A 14,763-nucleotide genomic window follows, 5' to 3' on the forward strand; every position below is an offset into this window, starting at 1 on the left:
TATGTCATAGTTCACATAACACTGCATTGTACCGTTGTTGGTTTCTTTTAAGTTACACTATCATGGTGGCATGAGTGAAAGCTGTATATCCTGACTTGGGAACCAGGGCTGTCTACCGTCACAAAAGTGAAAACGGTTGCTGAAAATGTGTGAATGACTTCAGTCTAATTTTAGTATGGGGTTGCACAGAGCTTTGATCATATGGTCACAATTGTCATCTTGTCTTTCTCGACCATATGCTGTGGATATTCCTGCATATGTGTGACGGCTTGCAGACTTGTAAAAAGAATACAACTTATCTTTGCAGCAGAATTTGCTCTTGCTCTTCATTGTGCTAAAGAAAAGGAACAATGGGAATTGTAGTCCAAAACAACTGGTGGCCTAAAACTGAGAAACTTATGGATAATTTAGGTGCTTGGAAGAGCCAAGCAGGCAGCGGGAGGGAAAACGTGCCCTAAAAGCAAGTACAAGGAAACTGGTCATCGGGATGGTCCCTCACCTCGTTGGCCTGTGTTCCACCTGTACAGGCCAAGGAGGGTTCGCTGGCCAGCCTAGAGGGGGATGTTCACACATGGGAGAGCCCTCCTGCTGATATTGCACATGTGAATGGATTCCACGGAAAGAGAAGGCCTGAATCCACACAGCATGTTCAAGCGGGTTACTTGTGGAGCAACAGCTTAGATAGGAACTTAGTTTTCTGTGCATATGGACAGCTTAGGGTTCCATAACTTGCAGCAAGGGTGGAACTTGGCTAATTACCTGGGTTAAGCTCACTATACGGAGCTGCTGTTGGGTTTGAAGCTCTGATGCTTTAAGCAAGGGCTTACAAGTCTGAATGAGCTATGCGTCCCTCCCCTTTCCACCTCAACCCCAACAGCAGCTCCATACGATGAGCTTTAATCAAGTTACTGCCCAAGTTCTCCCCTTCCTGCAAGTTATGGAAACCCTAAACTGTCCATATGCACAAAAAGCTAAGATCCCATTTAAGAGTCAATGGAGATTCTCAGTCATCCAGACCATGGTTGCCCCAAAGATGCTTTTTCAAGAGGCAATTGGACTTTCTTGTTTTTTCTTTTGAAGACATTTCACTTGTCATCCAAGAAGCTTCTTCAGCTCTGAAGGGTTTTTGTCCCAAAGTGCATACCTAGATGTCTATGGAAATTCTCAGTCGTCCAGGTCATGGTTGTCCCAAAGGTGCTTCTTCAAGAGGCAACTGGATTCTCTGGTTTTTCTTTGAAGACGTTTAGCTTCCCATCCAAGAACTTTCTCCAGCTCTGAAGAAGCTTCCTGGATGACAAGCGAAATGTCTTCAGACAAAAACCAGAAAGTCCAGTTGCCTCTTGAAGAAGCACCTTTGGAATTCCATCCAAGATGTCACTTCCACAACCAGCCGGGTTGAACTTGCTGTGTGTGAATTCAGGGCAAATGTTTCTGTGGAGTCCGTTCACACCTGCAATATCAGCAGGTGAAGCTTTCCCACGTGCGAACCACCCCTCCTAGGCGGGCCGGCGAGTCCTCCTTAGCCTATGCAGGCGGAGCGCAGGCCAATGAGGCGATGGAGCAGCCCGACGGCCGAACTTGCTTTCGAGGGCACGTTTTCCCTCCCGTCGCTCGGCTCTTCTGAGCGCCTTTATCTGGGCGGGGTTAAGTCAGGATTGGCGTCCGAGGCGCTGCTGAGGGAATGCCCACCGCGCTGTGGCGGTTCTGGTGGCGAGGCTGTGTTTGCCTGTCTGCCGAAAGGAGCCTGGGCGGGAAGGCGGGCGGGAGAGAAACAGCAAAGGAGAGGCAGGGTAGCGGCGGCCGGAGCAAGGAAGGCGGGAGGAATAGCGCAGGTCTAGGTTTCCAAGCGCAGTAGCGGCGGCTGCCAGTAGGCTCCTCGCTCTCACCGCTCAACTCTCTTCCTCCATCTTTTTGCGCGTGAAACCTTTGCAGTCGGACCGAAACCTCTGCCGAGGTTATGGAGACTGCGGGAAAAAGGCGCCTCGGCAGGATGGCTTGCTGAGTGGGGTTGGGGGAAAGGCAGGCGAGCAGGCGGGGAGGGAGGGGAGAAGAAGAAGAAGAAAAAAAAAACAGAAAGAGAAGAAGAGACCAGCCACCCTTTTCTCTCCCTCCCCCTTTTCCCTTTCGTTTGGCTTCCCCTCCCCATTCCCCCCCCTCAATTTGGTGTCCAGTCCTCCTTTCCCCCCCTCTTCCTTCTCCCGACATCAAACCCCCCCCCCCCCATCACATCCTCAATGCCTCTCTGAACAACATATAGGAAGAGCGCGGGAGGAGGAGGAGGAGGAGGAGGAGGAGACCCAGGGAGGCAAAGAGAAAGAAGAAGATGAGGATTATTTGCAGACAGCTTGTCTTGTTGTTTTCTGGATTTTGGGGACTTGCAATGGGCGCTTTTCCTAGCAGCGTGCAAATAGGTAAGCGCTGCATGGGGCTGGAGGCGAGTGGTGGTGGTGGTGGTGGTGGTGGCGGGGAGAGGGAGCGTTGAACCCGGCGGGGTGGCACGGAATGGAGGGAGGGGAGAAAGTGGATGGGCAACTCCGTTCCTGGCCACAGCTTTCCATTTCGGAAAAGAGGGGGAATCGAGTGTCCCCGTGTGCCCCTTTCTCGTCCCCTCACGTGTCTTTGTGAAGGCAGGGATGCAGGGTGGGCTGGTGGCAGGGGGGGAGGGAGGGAAAGAGAGTAGTGGCTCTGCCTGTTATGGTCGGCAAGACGGATATCTATATCTATGCATGTGTGCAATGTGTGTTCAAACTTGGGAAGATGTTCCCATCATGAATGAAATGCGCCGTTTCTCCAAGATGCTCCGTAAACCTCCTCCTAGCCCAGCCTGCCCATTGCAGCAAGCTATTTGTTAAGGAGCCCCGGAGCTGCTGTTGGTGTTAGAATAGACTTGGGTACCATTACTTTGAAAACTTGGCTCCGATTTCTTTCTTTCTTTTTTAAAGGTCTCCCTAAGCATCCCTATCCTACTTGTCTCTGCCGCGTTTCAGTTTGCCTTCGTTTTTCCTCCTTCTTTTGAATGGGACTCAGCCCTTGAATTCCTTCCAGTTCCAGCTAAACCACTGCATCATTTCTCGTGCACTCCTAAAGATGCTGTTAATAAGGCTAAGCAACTTCCTGCCTGCCCAGAGGCTGCAGAAGAGGAAAGTTCTTGATGTTCTCTCTCTCCCCTCCCCTCCAAAAAACAAAAAAAATCTTCTTACCCTTTCCTAGTGTCAGCCCATAAAAAGGGAATGCATACCTTGTAGTATATGAGTGCATAAGGTCTCTCATCTCTTCAGTACTTTGCCAGTATTTTGGGAGCCCTGTTCTCTTTAATCTGCCTGCTGCTTTAGATGGGGAGGGCCAATTTAGACATAGATGAAAGGTAAATGGTAAAACCCTATCAGAAACTGGGATTCTAAAAGTCTCCCAAGCTTTGAGTCTTTATGTTCATAAACATAAATTTTATGATTAATGAGAAAGCTACTTACAAGGGTTGGCATAAAAAATAACGGATACATTTTCCTCCTTTTCTATTATTTATTTATTGATAGGTGGTCTCTTCATCAGAAACACAGATCAGGAATATACTGCTTTTCGATTAGCAATTTTTCTTCACAACACCAGCCCCAATGCATCTGAAGCACCTTTTAATTTGGTTCCTCACGTAGACAACATCGAAACAGCAAATAGCTTCGCTGTGACAAATGCCTGTAAGTAAAATAATTGTTTGTCTAAAGTTATGATCACATGATAGGGAAATGAAGACACCGTATAGTTACATCCCTTAGGGATGAAAACAACAACAATAACAACAACAAACCCTTGAATTTTTAAGCCCCATGTCCTGGATGCATTGAAACCTTTACTTTCTGTTGTTGGTGAAGTCTCTTAGGCTGACTTGTATTGAATAACTGGATATGGCATTTACTTTAGTGTTATTACTGTAGTTTCTTACTTTTGAGTTTCTATGGTGATGCATTTTGTAGATCTTTTTAAAAACACGAATGTCTTGATCAATTTCGCAACCTCCACAATCTTTCCTGTATGCCAACAAGATATGGCATCCTTGGCTGTGTTTGGAAAGTAGCTCTGATATTTGCAATCAGAAGTGTTTCCTAATCTCTGAGAGCAGAGAGGAGACTGTGAGAGCAATGATGTGCATGGTTATATATTGGAGTGACTTGACACTGCAGTTGGTCTGGTGATGTCACTTGTGGCTGCCCTGCTCCTATATTCTGGGTTGTAAATGTCTCTTATTATCTTGTAATGCATACATCCTCTGGATATGTCTTCATACATCCATACATTGGTGTCAAGTCAAGTTAATGTCTGATCTACTTGAGTGAACACATAACTGGAATTATGCCTCTGTATATGTGCATTTATGTATGTGGACTTGTTTAAAGAGAAAGGGTGCGCTTAAATGTGATGGATTTTAAAAGGGGATGCTTCTGAAGACCATACTGGGTGTATCCCAGATTGCTAAAAATATTTGTGATATTTTTCTATAAAAAGTCACATAAATATATCAGATATATTTGAAGTTTAGGGTAGAAGCCAGCCATAAGTGGACTGTAAACCTGCAATACTACAACAAATAAGGCATGTTGAGATCCTCTTTTTCTTCTAAACTTAAAAAAAGGTTTCAGATTCTATTTTCTCTAAAGATATATGATCCTTAAACAAGAAGTTTCAGATACTGTTTCTTTCATGGTGTTAAAAATAGGAATATGGTGCCGAAGGTTTTTAAAGCATATTCCTTGTTTTCAAATGGAGCTTTGGCGGTTTAATATGCAACACACTGTTTTGAATCAAAATATCAACACGAGAGCCTTAACCCAGTTCCAAAGAGGAACTGCAGGACAACTGCCAAGTGAAATGGAGCAGTTCTTTTTAAGTTCTACCTGACCTTACAAGGAAGCTTCCCAATTAAGAAAGTTTTGCTCTCTTCATCTTCAGATGTTTTTATGCTAAATACCCCTGCTGCATTACATGTCAATTATTATATTGTATATTGTAGGAAAAGATTTTTCCAAGGTGTTTTGGAGGGAGAAGGGTTGCAATATCCTCAATGGTTTTTAGGCAGTGGATATGAATTTCATAACTGGAATTCATACTGCATGTTCACAGGTTGAAGTGCCCTTAACCAATAAGTTGCAGAAACTCTTCCTATGTAATCCTCTACAGTTTTAGAGAATATATGTTGTAGTACTATAGAAGATTTTTCCTGTGACCTATAGTGTATGTGTATGTCTAAAAAAATATTTGTTTTTATTTAGGGATTGGATATTTGTAAGTTAAGACTACAGGTTATTTTCTTTTGGGTTATGTGATTGTTTTTACTCATTGTTCCTATACTGTTTTTGTCATCCATCAATATTAGATCAATAGCACATTTCAACAATGCATCAGTGATAAATTATATCATATATACAAAATATTGAAGAGAAAAATCTGCATAATTTACATGTGCTCTTTCAGACTATACCCAAGTTATTCATTCCAGTTACATTTTTTAAAAATCTCAAAGTTGTACCCTTTGGGTACAATGTCAATGAAATGAAATCCCATTTATTTCAGTGGAAGGTATCTCAGAATGTATTTCATATTCCTCCTCAAATGGATTGAAATTACATTGGTTATATCATATCATATATATATGATATATGATGGTAACTAAACATTAAGCTTTGGGTACATATTTTAAGAACAGTTCTTTTTGGTGTTTGAAGAAGAGGAAACAGAATATTTCAATCTTATATTAAATATACCCTCTTAATGAAGTAAGGGTGAACGGTCTAACAAATGAATGAACATATTGCATGTCCCTTAAGCTACACAAGAGCAGAATCCTGCAAAAATCAATTGTCTGATAGCTGGAGGACATTGGTTTCCATGTGATTGCATTAGCTGGGTTGACAGAGGCTTCCAGAGCACAGATGTGTGATATGTTCTAACCTAATTAAATATATTTATGGAAAAATGCACTAAGACTGTGGCAAGCATGTACAGTATAAAAATCAAACTGACTCTTTGTCAAACATAATTTTGTATTGACTCTTGTGTGCAGAAAAAGGAGAAAATTAACAGAAATTCTGATGAAATGCATAAGTGTGTGTGTGTGTGTGTGTTTGTGTGTCCTTGTATAGTAGTTCTAAAAACCAATCTGTATAAAAGTCTCTCAGCTGACAACTATTGGACATAAATGAATATTGATATAAAGTCAAACCTCAAAGATTTAAGATGTGGTCACTTCGTTTTATTTCATTTTCTTTTGAAGGAGTTATTTATTGAAGCTGCACTATCTGGACAATTTGGGGAATTAAAGGCAATAAACAAAACACAGAGATCTGTGTCAAAAGATGAATTTACACAAATCAGGCATGATCCTGTGGAAACATGTGGAGCCAAGTAAATTTCCCACTCTGATACATTAGTTTGTTTTGTAACTACAATATTTGTTTTGCTCTGAATAAATGTCATGCTCCTTCTATTTTAATTTTCTCCAGGCCCTCAGATATAGGAAAAGCAGATGATTTGAACATATAGATTCCATTGTGGTTCAATAAAGATGACATTATTTATGTTAGTATAGTTCACATGTCTTCCTGTTATGTGTTAGGCTTTTCATACATTGCTCTTGTGTTTTCTTGCAGATGGGAGAAAAGTGTACTTAAAGAAATAGGTCTAGCTGAATATGGACATAGACAATTTCATCAATATAAAGGTTATATCTCTACCTTTAAGAACAGGGTTATAAGCTGACTAAAATGTTTTTTATAATGATGTTAATCTTTATATATAGGGATACATTCTACTATTATGATAGAGTTAAGTACACTTCAACAACGTAAGGTTTGTGTTTTGAGAACACATACCCAAAATATGTTTGGAAAACAAGCATACCAACATATGTGTAGTGAGCAAGCTTTTGCACTTGTCTGAGGACTTTTCTTTCCAAAATAGGCAATTAATGGGAAACACATTGCAAAATTGCAATACTATTGTCAGATTTCTTTTGCACAACAGAGGACAAAGCCAAGTTAGGAAGGATAACTCTAAAATTAGGTTGTTTCACTCTGTAAACATGATGCTTTTCATCTGAAAATCTTTATTTGTCCTTAGGCTGTCCTATAGGTAAATTCTACAGCTACGTACACAATTGGTTGTATTTCTTTTCAATCAGCTTCTCTTACCTTCTTTTTAATCAGATTTGTCTGAAGCAACCTGCATGCAGTTCATGAGAGATCTATTTCTTGGGAATTTCTGAGGTAATGCTGGCTAGTTATGCTTTAGGGAGATAGTAGAAACCAATGGATTAATTCCACAACTTAGCAGATTTTCACAACTTGCAGTGTCTTTTATAATCAAGGTATTATTAATCGTAGCAGTGTGATGAACAAATGATTTGCTGTTATATATTACTCCGTTGCACCAAGATGTTTAGATCAGTTTACTCCCCACTGTTTGGTTTGCATTTAATACTGCTAATCAACAGAGTATGATTGATGACTGTAAGCACTGTAATGGCTCCTGTTCCTGCATTGGCTTAAACAGTTTGGAGATAATTATGATTAGCATTCAATTTGCACTGGAGTTATTGGTGACAATATCGTCAAATTATTTTTTATATTTGGTTCCTACTATTTTACATTTTACAAGTTACTTATGTGTTATGGGATATTCCTTCTTTTCTACTATTCCACTCTTTTGTGTCTGGACAGAATTTATGTTTGAGTGAATCATCGACTTCAAAAGACTCTGATTGTATACCTGCACTGACAAATAAATGCATGGATTTATTCTGATTCCTGCAATTCTAAGATAGTGTAAAAGGGTTTTCTGGCATTACTTGGCTAATTTCTTGGTGTTATTCACAAATGCATTGGTGTCAATATTTAAGATCCTCTTGTTCGTTAGAAGCTATTTAGAAGCATACCTGAAAAGATAATGCATGAAGGTGTTAGGAAAGTATCCCCAAACATTATCATGCAGGGACATTTCTCAGAATGAGCAGGCAAAGGTAGTTCGATATATATCTGTCTGAATTTGATCCTAGGTAGAGGTAGATATTTCTCTCTCTGGGCACAATGAGAATATATCTACTGAATATAGCTCTGCATTGGTGACAGGAAGGGCCTCCGGCCAGTAAACACTCAGCCCCATTCAGTTGCCCAGACTCCACCCCACAAGGGATTATGGGATTGTTAAAAGATGGTGATGATCTAAATCTATTGTATCATCCATCCATCCATCCATCCATCCATCTATCTATCCACCCACCTATCTATCCATCGATCCACCCACCCACTATCTATCTATCTAACTATCTATCTATCTATCTATCTATCTATCTATCTATCCATCCATCTATCCATATCCATCCATCTCAACATGCAGTGATGCGAATGTTGCATCTTTTTAATGTGTGATTTTTCAGTTTTCTTAAATCTGAAAGAAATGGCTGATTTAATATGCTATCTTTAACTTATCTGACCATCTTTTTTCAGGTTCATGTAGAAGCCTGAATAAAGACATTGCTGCTTTAAAGAGGAGCTGCACTAATGCACTTGCATGTTCTAGAGAGGAAAATAAGGTTTTCCCAAACTGAGGAGTAACCATCATACATTATTTTCCCCCCAGACCCAAGTAAACAAATGTATAAAGCAAATGTTAGAGCAATCAAAACAGCCTCCAAATATAACCCTCATGTTCAAATGTATTTCACAGACTTATATGGAATATTTCTTTAATTTCTTTCTGTATTGACTGCATACTAAAGTGACCCTTTGTGATCTCCACAAAAAACAACAGCAATTAATATAAGTGACTGGTTGATTATATACCTTTAAGTTTGTGTTAACTGTTGGAGACCAATAGATTTTCTCCAGGAAAATCTGTCCTCAACATGATGCGTCCAGTTTGCTAGTGGTGTATTCATTGCTGCTATAATTAAATCCACACACCTTGCTGCTGGGTCATCCTCTTCCTTTCCTTGTATATTTCCAGCATTACAGATTTCTCCAGAGAATCTGTGGTCTTTGGATAATGTATCTAAACCATGAGAATTTGATTTGTTGCTGGTGTCTTGAATGAAAACTCTGGGTTTTCTGGAGTTCTCCAACACCTAAGTTCAAAAGTTATCAATAGCCTTTCTAGCCTGCTTCCTGGAAGCCAAACTTCCATTTCCATAGTGTATCACTGGAAAAAACATAGTCTGCATATTCTGATCATTGTAGGTACAGCATATCCTAGCACCTGAATATTTCTAAGGCCTTCATTAGTTGCTCTACAAAGTGCTGGTCTGCAGCATATTTCTTGTGTGCTGGTTCCTTACTCTTGCAATTATAGTCAATTATAACTCTAGTCAATTATAAAGGATAGAAGCTATTCATTTGTTCAATTTCTTAATTGTCACTTCTAAGGCAGGTGTTATAGCTGTTATTAATTGGTCTTCTTTATATCTACTGTTAGTCCTGGGGTGCTTACTTGGCTTCATTACTATGCCTGGAGATTGTTTGTACAATCAACTATTAAAACAACTAATAAAATAAAAACTAAGTATAATATGCTCTTACCAGTGACCATTTTGAAGATAATCACATGACAATAGCTCTGTTGAATAACACTGTTTTAACCACTAAGAGCCGTAGTGGTGCAGTGGTTAGAATGCAGTATTGCAGCTAATTCTGCTGACTGCCAGCTGCCAGCAATTTGGAAGTTTGAGTCTCACTGGCTCAAGGTTGACTCAGCCTTCCAGCCTTCTGAGGTCAGTAAAATGAGGACCCAGATCATTGGGGGCAACATATTAACTCTGTAAACTGCTTAGGGAGAGCTGGAAAGCACTGTGAAGTGGTATATAAGTCTAAGTGCTATTGCTGTTGTTACTTTCTAAAGACAAAGATTAGGCTACAGCTATACCACTTGGGAGAAGCTATTACAACAAGGGTCACATTGTCTCGATTGCCCCACCCAATAATCCATTGAATGTAATCTACTTAATCATCTTTTCCAAAAATAAACTGGTTATATTTGAAGAGCAGGGTTTCCCAAACTATGAAGGTGTGAGGAACTTTTTAGTTATGTTGTTATTAAAAAATCCCCCTTTCCCAAAGTTTCATTGGATTATTGTCATTGTTCATTTGGGATCATTTTGGTGTTTGGATTTCAGAGCAAGTGTATATATAAAGATTGCATTTTTTTTTTAAAGCTTTGACTTGTATCCTTCTATCAATCAGAATAGATAGAAAAAACCAAGAAAGTCCAATTTCCTTTTGGAAAAGCACATTTGGGACTTCCTAGAGAAGTGTTGTAGACAATTTTGCCCTGCTATCTAATAACTAATTGAACCTACTGGGTTACTATTTCAGGCGTTTTGGACCTATCAATATATGGATAACATTTTCCCCTGTTTGTATTATAATTCAAGGAAGTGGTTGATGGTCTGTATCATTGTCTGGTTCTTGGCGTAGATTAATATGGGTGCACAAACTGAAAGGCTCCAGAAAGAGGAGTCTGAAAACTGGATTAGTTGGATTGAATTTCACTCTATAATCCTAGATTCACTTTTAAACTTGATAAATTTCTAGTTAAGTACGTTTTGTTCTATTGGTGCTCCAGTGCTACCCTTATGAATATCTCATCCAATCATAAGGATCATGTTAGCAGTTTATTAACATTAACTGCAACTACTTTTCTTGCAGACAACTTGAAAATGTCATCTGGTTTAGAATCCTATAGTCATGTAATTGACCAGGGCCTGTTATAGCAAACTTTTAACTTACAACTATTGTGAATGATTTGGGGACATAAATCAGTGAAACTATTTTAAAAATGCATCTCCTTATAGGTGACCTTCTAGTAGCAATGGAAAACTTTAGGGACATAATAAACTAATTTGTCTATTTTTTTCTGTATTTTAATAATTTTTGGTAATTGCATTTGGAATGTTAAATTAGATGTATAGCTGGGCATTTACTAATATATACATTTACTTGTGTATGTTTATGACATATTTCAAGCCCAGGGAAATTTAAATGCTTTTGTTTGTTTTTCAAAAATTAAATTGTAAACATGAATAATGCTTTACCATTAAGTTCTATTAGTATTGATCAGTATATTTTAAAACAAAGAAGATAGTAGCCATTATATATGGCTACTGGAGTTATTATCTCCAGCTTTGATGATGGGACATCATTCTTTGTTGTTCCTGAGAACAGCAGGATAAGTCCATGGTGCAAGTGTCAGCCTTGGAAGCCATTTTTTTAAACTCGGAAGCTTCGAGGCTGCCACATTTGGTGCTTGGGAATTTGGGAGGGGGGAATTCGTAGTGAGTTAGAAGTTTAGACACAACAACATTCTTCTCAGAGAGTCAAGGACATGTTGCCCTGAACCTGGTGGAGAGTGACTGGAGGGATGTCTCCAGTGGGGATGAAGATTTGATTGGGCCACGTAATGGACTGATGGGTGCAGGGGATAGATCTTTGCATTTCTTGTGGGAAGGGAAAACCTGGAACTCTCAGATTCGGGTTTTCCCAGATGAGCCAATATGACAACTCTAATAAAATGAAATGATGTTTGTCTTGGAGTTTATTGGTTTGGAGCAGGGGTGGGATTCTACCAGTTTGCACCTATTTGCTAGAACCGGTTGTTAACATTCTAAGCAGTTCGGAGAACCGGTTGTTAGAAGAAATTACTGGCCTAATCCTGTAAGGAAGGCAGGAAGGAAACATTCTGGTGTTGCTTACAGAAACTGCCTCTCCGTTAACCCTTTCTATATTCTTGGCAGGACTAGACTTCCTGTCTCAGGAACATCTCTGGCATTTTTTTCCCCCTTCCTTTGCTGGTACTTTGCTTGTGTGGAATGATTATTCAAAGTTACAATGGCACTCAAAAAAAGTGACTTATGACCATTTTTCACACTTACGACTGTTGCAGCATCCCGACAGTCATGAGAGGCCAGGCGAGGAGATGCATGCCTCGATGTGAGTGATGTTGAGTTGGCCACACCCAGCCAATAACATGACCACCAAGCCATGTCCACCCAGTCACATGACCACCAAGCCATTCCCACCACCTAAGCCACACCCACCACCTAAGTCATGCCCACCACCTAAGCCACGCCCACAGAACCGGTTGTTAAAATTTTTGAATCCCACCTCTGGTTTGGAGTTTGTTAGTTGGAACACTGACAACAGGTCCCTTGGTTCCATTCATCTCTGGGCATCTCTCCATGTCAAGCCAATGCCTCAACTCTACTTATTGGTGGGTCCAATTTACCTATTATCTATGAAAGTTTACAAATCTCAAAATTATAGGGATTTTTTTTTTAAAGTGTCTATTACTTGTTTTGTCAATTTATTTTTTAAAGCATGGGGTTACTGAGCAAAGAATGAGACTTGCTAATAATTCCTACCCATTTCAGCTAGGCTTTAGAAGTGTTCACTGTTTAGAACAGTGTGGAGAATAATTGGAATAGAAAAGTTTTAAATGCATCTATGCACACCTAAATTAGCAGACCATATAAACTCACTGGATGGACAGTGAATTCCTTCCATTTGCATCTGTTTCTGTCATGCTATTCTTTTGTGTATTCATTCACCATAAAAGATAATGATTTGGTTTTATAATGTTTTGTTTTATGTTATTAGAATAATGGCTGAAAATGGAACTACTATGTAGGTAAATTATGAGATTAATTTGAACCACAGACAAACTAGAGTATGGCTGTTGGAAGCTTCCTGCATGCCTAGATTATGAGAGACACCATTCTGTCAGTTTTGAATAATTTGGACATAGATTTATTTTGTTTTTCGATTTTCAAAGGTTGCTGCCACCTAATTCTAAAGGCTGCTTTTGATTTTTTTTTATGTTGTGTCCAAGCTTACTTTATTGTTAGAATATGATAAGGAATTCTAATTATTTAATTAAAATTAATTTTTTTATTTACTTTTTTAAAAAAATCTCTCCTCTGCTTCAATGATCTGAAACTCATCAGACTGCCCCTTCTTAAGGTATCTTAAAGAAGAAGAACTATTGGAGGAATTTTCTTATCTTGTATTTCCTTGAGATTTAATTGCAGTTTGAGAAACCAGGCTGGCTAGGATGTCTCTAGAGATAATTGTGCAAGGAATAAGGGACAACACAAACACATTAGCCATTCAGTAAGTGAAAGAATATCAGGAGAATTTCTCTGAAAAACTTTCATTTGAAAAAAAAGTCTGAAAAAATCTTTTTATGTCTTTTTATTAGCATTATCCCATGAATCACTGACTGAAACAAATAAGCAATTTGTTTATCTCACTAAAATTATGGGAAGCATAAGCAAAAAAAGTCACTAGATCCATCTTCCTCAACAAATGGGCTGGATTCTAATTCCCATCACTCCTCAACTAGCATATAAAATATTGGAAGATCATTTCCCATGTTGGAGAAGACATGTTGGAGAGGATGTGAGGTTATAGAAGAGTAGTTTATTATAGGCTGATACATTTTTAATATAGACTTTTAGTATGGTGCTTTGCTGTCTCTTTTTAATGCTTTTCACTTTGTTGTGCTGCTGAGTCATTGGCAAAAGAAAGCTTTATTTGCACCCTGCTGATTAGAGAAGATAGCTAAATTAATGGAGTGTATTATACTACATTCCTGGCTTGATGTAAGCTGATTTTGTCAGTTCAGAGAAAGGCAGTATCAGTTGGACTTGCACTTAAAATATATGTAACTAAACCTGCTTGCACTATGCCTCTGGACAAAAAATCCCAGAAGCTTGCTGTAATGAATGTTATTTTGGATACTTTGTTTTTCATTTTGTGCTGCAGGTACTAACTCAGCAGCTGCTTAGGAGCCCTTCACAATGTTAAATCTTGTTTGGGGTCATCATCTTGCATTACAGTCTGGACGGACATGTCAATACTTAAAATGGAATTAAAATGGTCCAAAAGATATTCTCTATCTCTTCCAAATAACTTCTAGAAACTATAGTGAGGGATAGAAACTGATCTGTGACACATAATCCCTGTCCTTCAATGTATTATTTATTAAAATTACTTATAGGTAGTGTCTTTCAGGCATCAATCTTCTCTAGATAGGTTGCAACAGAAAACAAATGTTCTTAAATCATGTCTCTCTCTCTCCATCCATCATCCACCCACCCACCCACCTACCTACCTGCCTACCTACCCACCCACCCACCCATCCATCCATCTACCCACCCATCCATCCATCCAAAATGTTAACCGTTCTTCCTAAATTTATGTCATATGTATATCTGTGATGTGCTGCAGAATTGCAGGACATAGGGGCAAACTTCTTTTTTATTTGAATGAAATAATAATAACATAGAAATAATCTGAAAGTGTATGAAAAGCAGGAAATCAAAATCCCACCCTTGACAAATACCGTAAGACTTTTCAGCACATATACAGCAATGGAATTTGCCCTAGAGAAAGATGCAACAGCAACTAAGCAGGATAAAATTATGGATGGAAATGGAACTGAAATTCGAAATGGACAAACTATCAGAAGCCATCAGGATGAAGCCTACAAGTATCTAGGCATTTTACAATTAAATAATATAAAACATGGATAAATTAAAAATGTGAATAGTAAAGAATATGCCTACAGAATGACAAAATTGCTAAACCCAAACTTGAATGGTATCAAAGTCATCGATACCTGGATCATACTTGTGATATGATACACTGTTAGAATTATTAACTGGACACAATCTACACCTGACAATGTGAACTGAAAAACAGGAAAGATAATGACTATTCACTATGC

At 39.1% G+C, this 14,763-nt stretch overlaps 1 protein-coding gene across 6 annotated transcripts in view; it reads left to right on the forward strand.

Annotated features, from left to right (window-relative positions):
- The first annotated feature begins 2,060 nt into the window (after window positions 1-2,060).
- Window positions 2,061-14,763, forward strand: part of GRIA4 (glutamate ionotropic receptor AMPA type subunit 4) — a 273,775-nt gene continuing 261,072 nt past the window's right edge. For 3 of the 6 annotated variants that reach the window (XR_015749727.1, XM_026675626.2, XM_026675625.2), the window contains exons 1-2: window positions 2,146-2,411; window positions 3,534-3,692. Coding sequence is in view for 5 of the 6 variants with exons in the window: in XM_026675626.2 (XP_026531411.1) it covers window positions 2,324-2,411; window positions 3,534-3,692 (247 nt within the window). In the remaining variant the exon portion in view is untranslated. Of the gene's footprint in view, window positions 2,412-3,533; window positions 3,693-14,763 lie in introns of all 6 variants that reach the window. The other 3 variants (XM_087966209.1, XM_087966208.1, XM_026675627.2) reach the window with 3 other exon arrangements.

This window comes from Notechis scutatus, chromosome 5 (assembly GCF_049901735.1).
Source record: "Notechis scutatus isolate UNSWTSFEM ecotype Mainland chromosome 5, rNotScu1.2, whole genome shotgun sequence".
Classification (NCBI taxonomy): Eukaryota; Metazoa; Chordata; class Lepidosauria; order Squamata; family Elapidae; genus Notechis; species Notechis scutatus.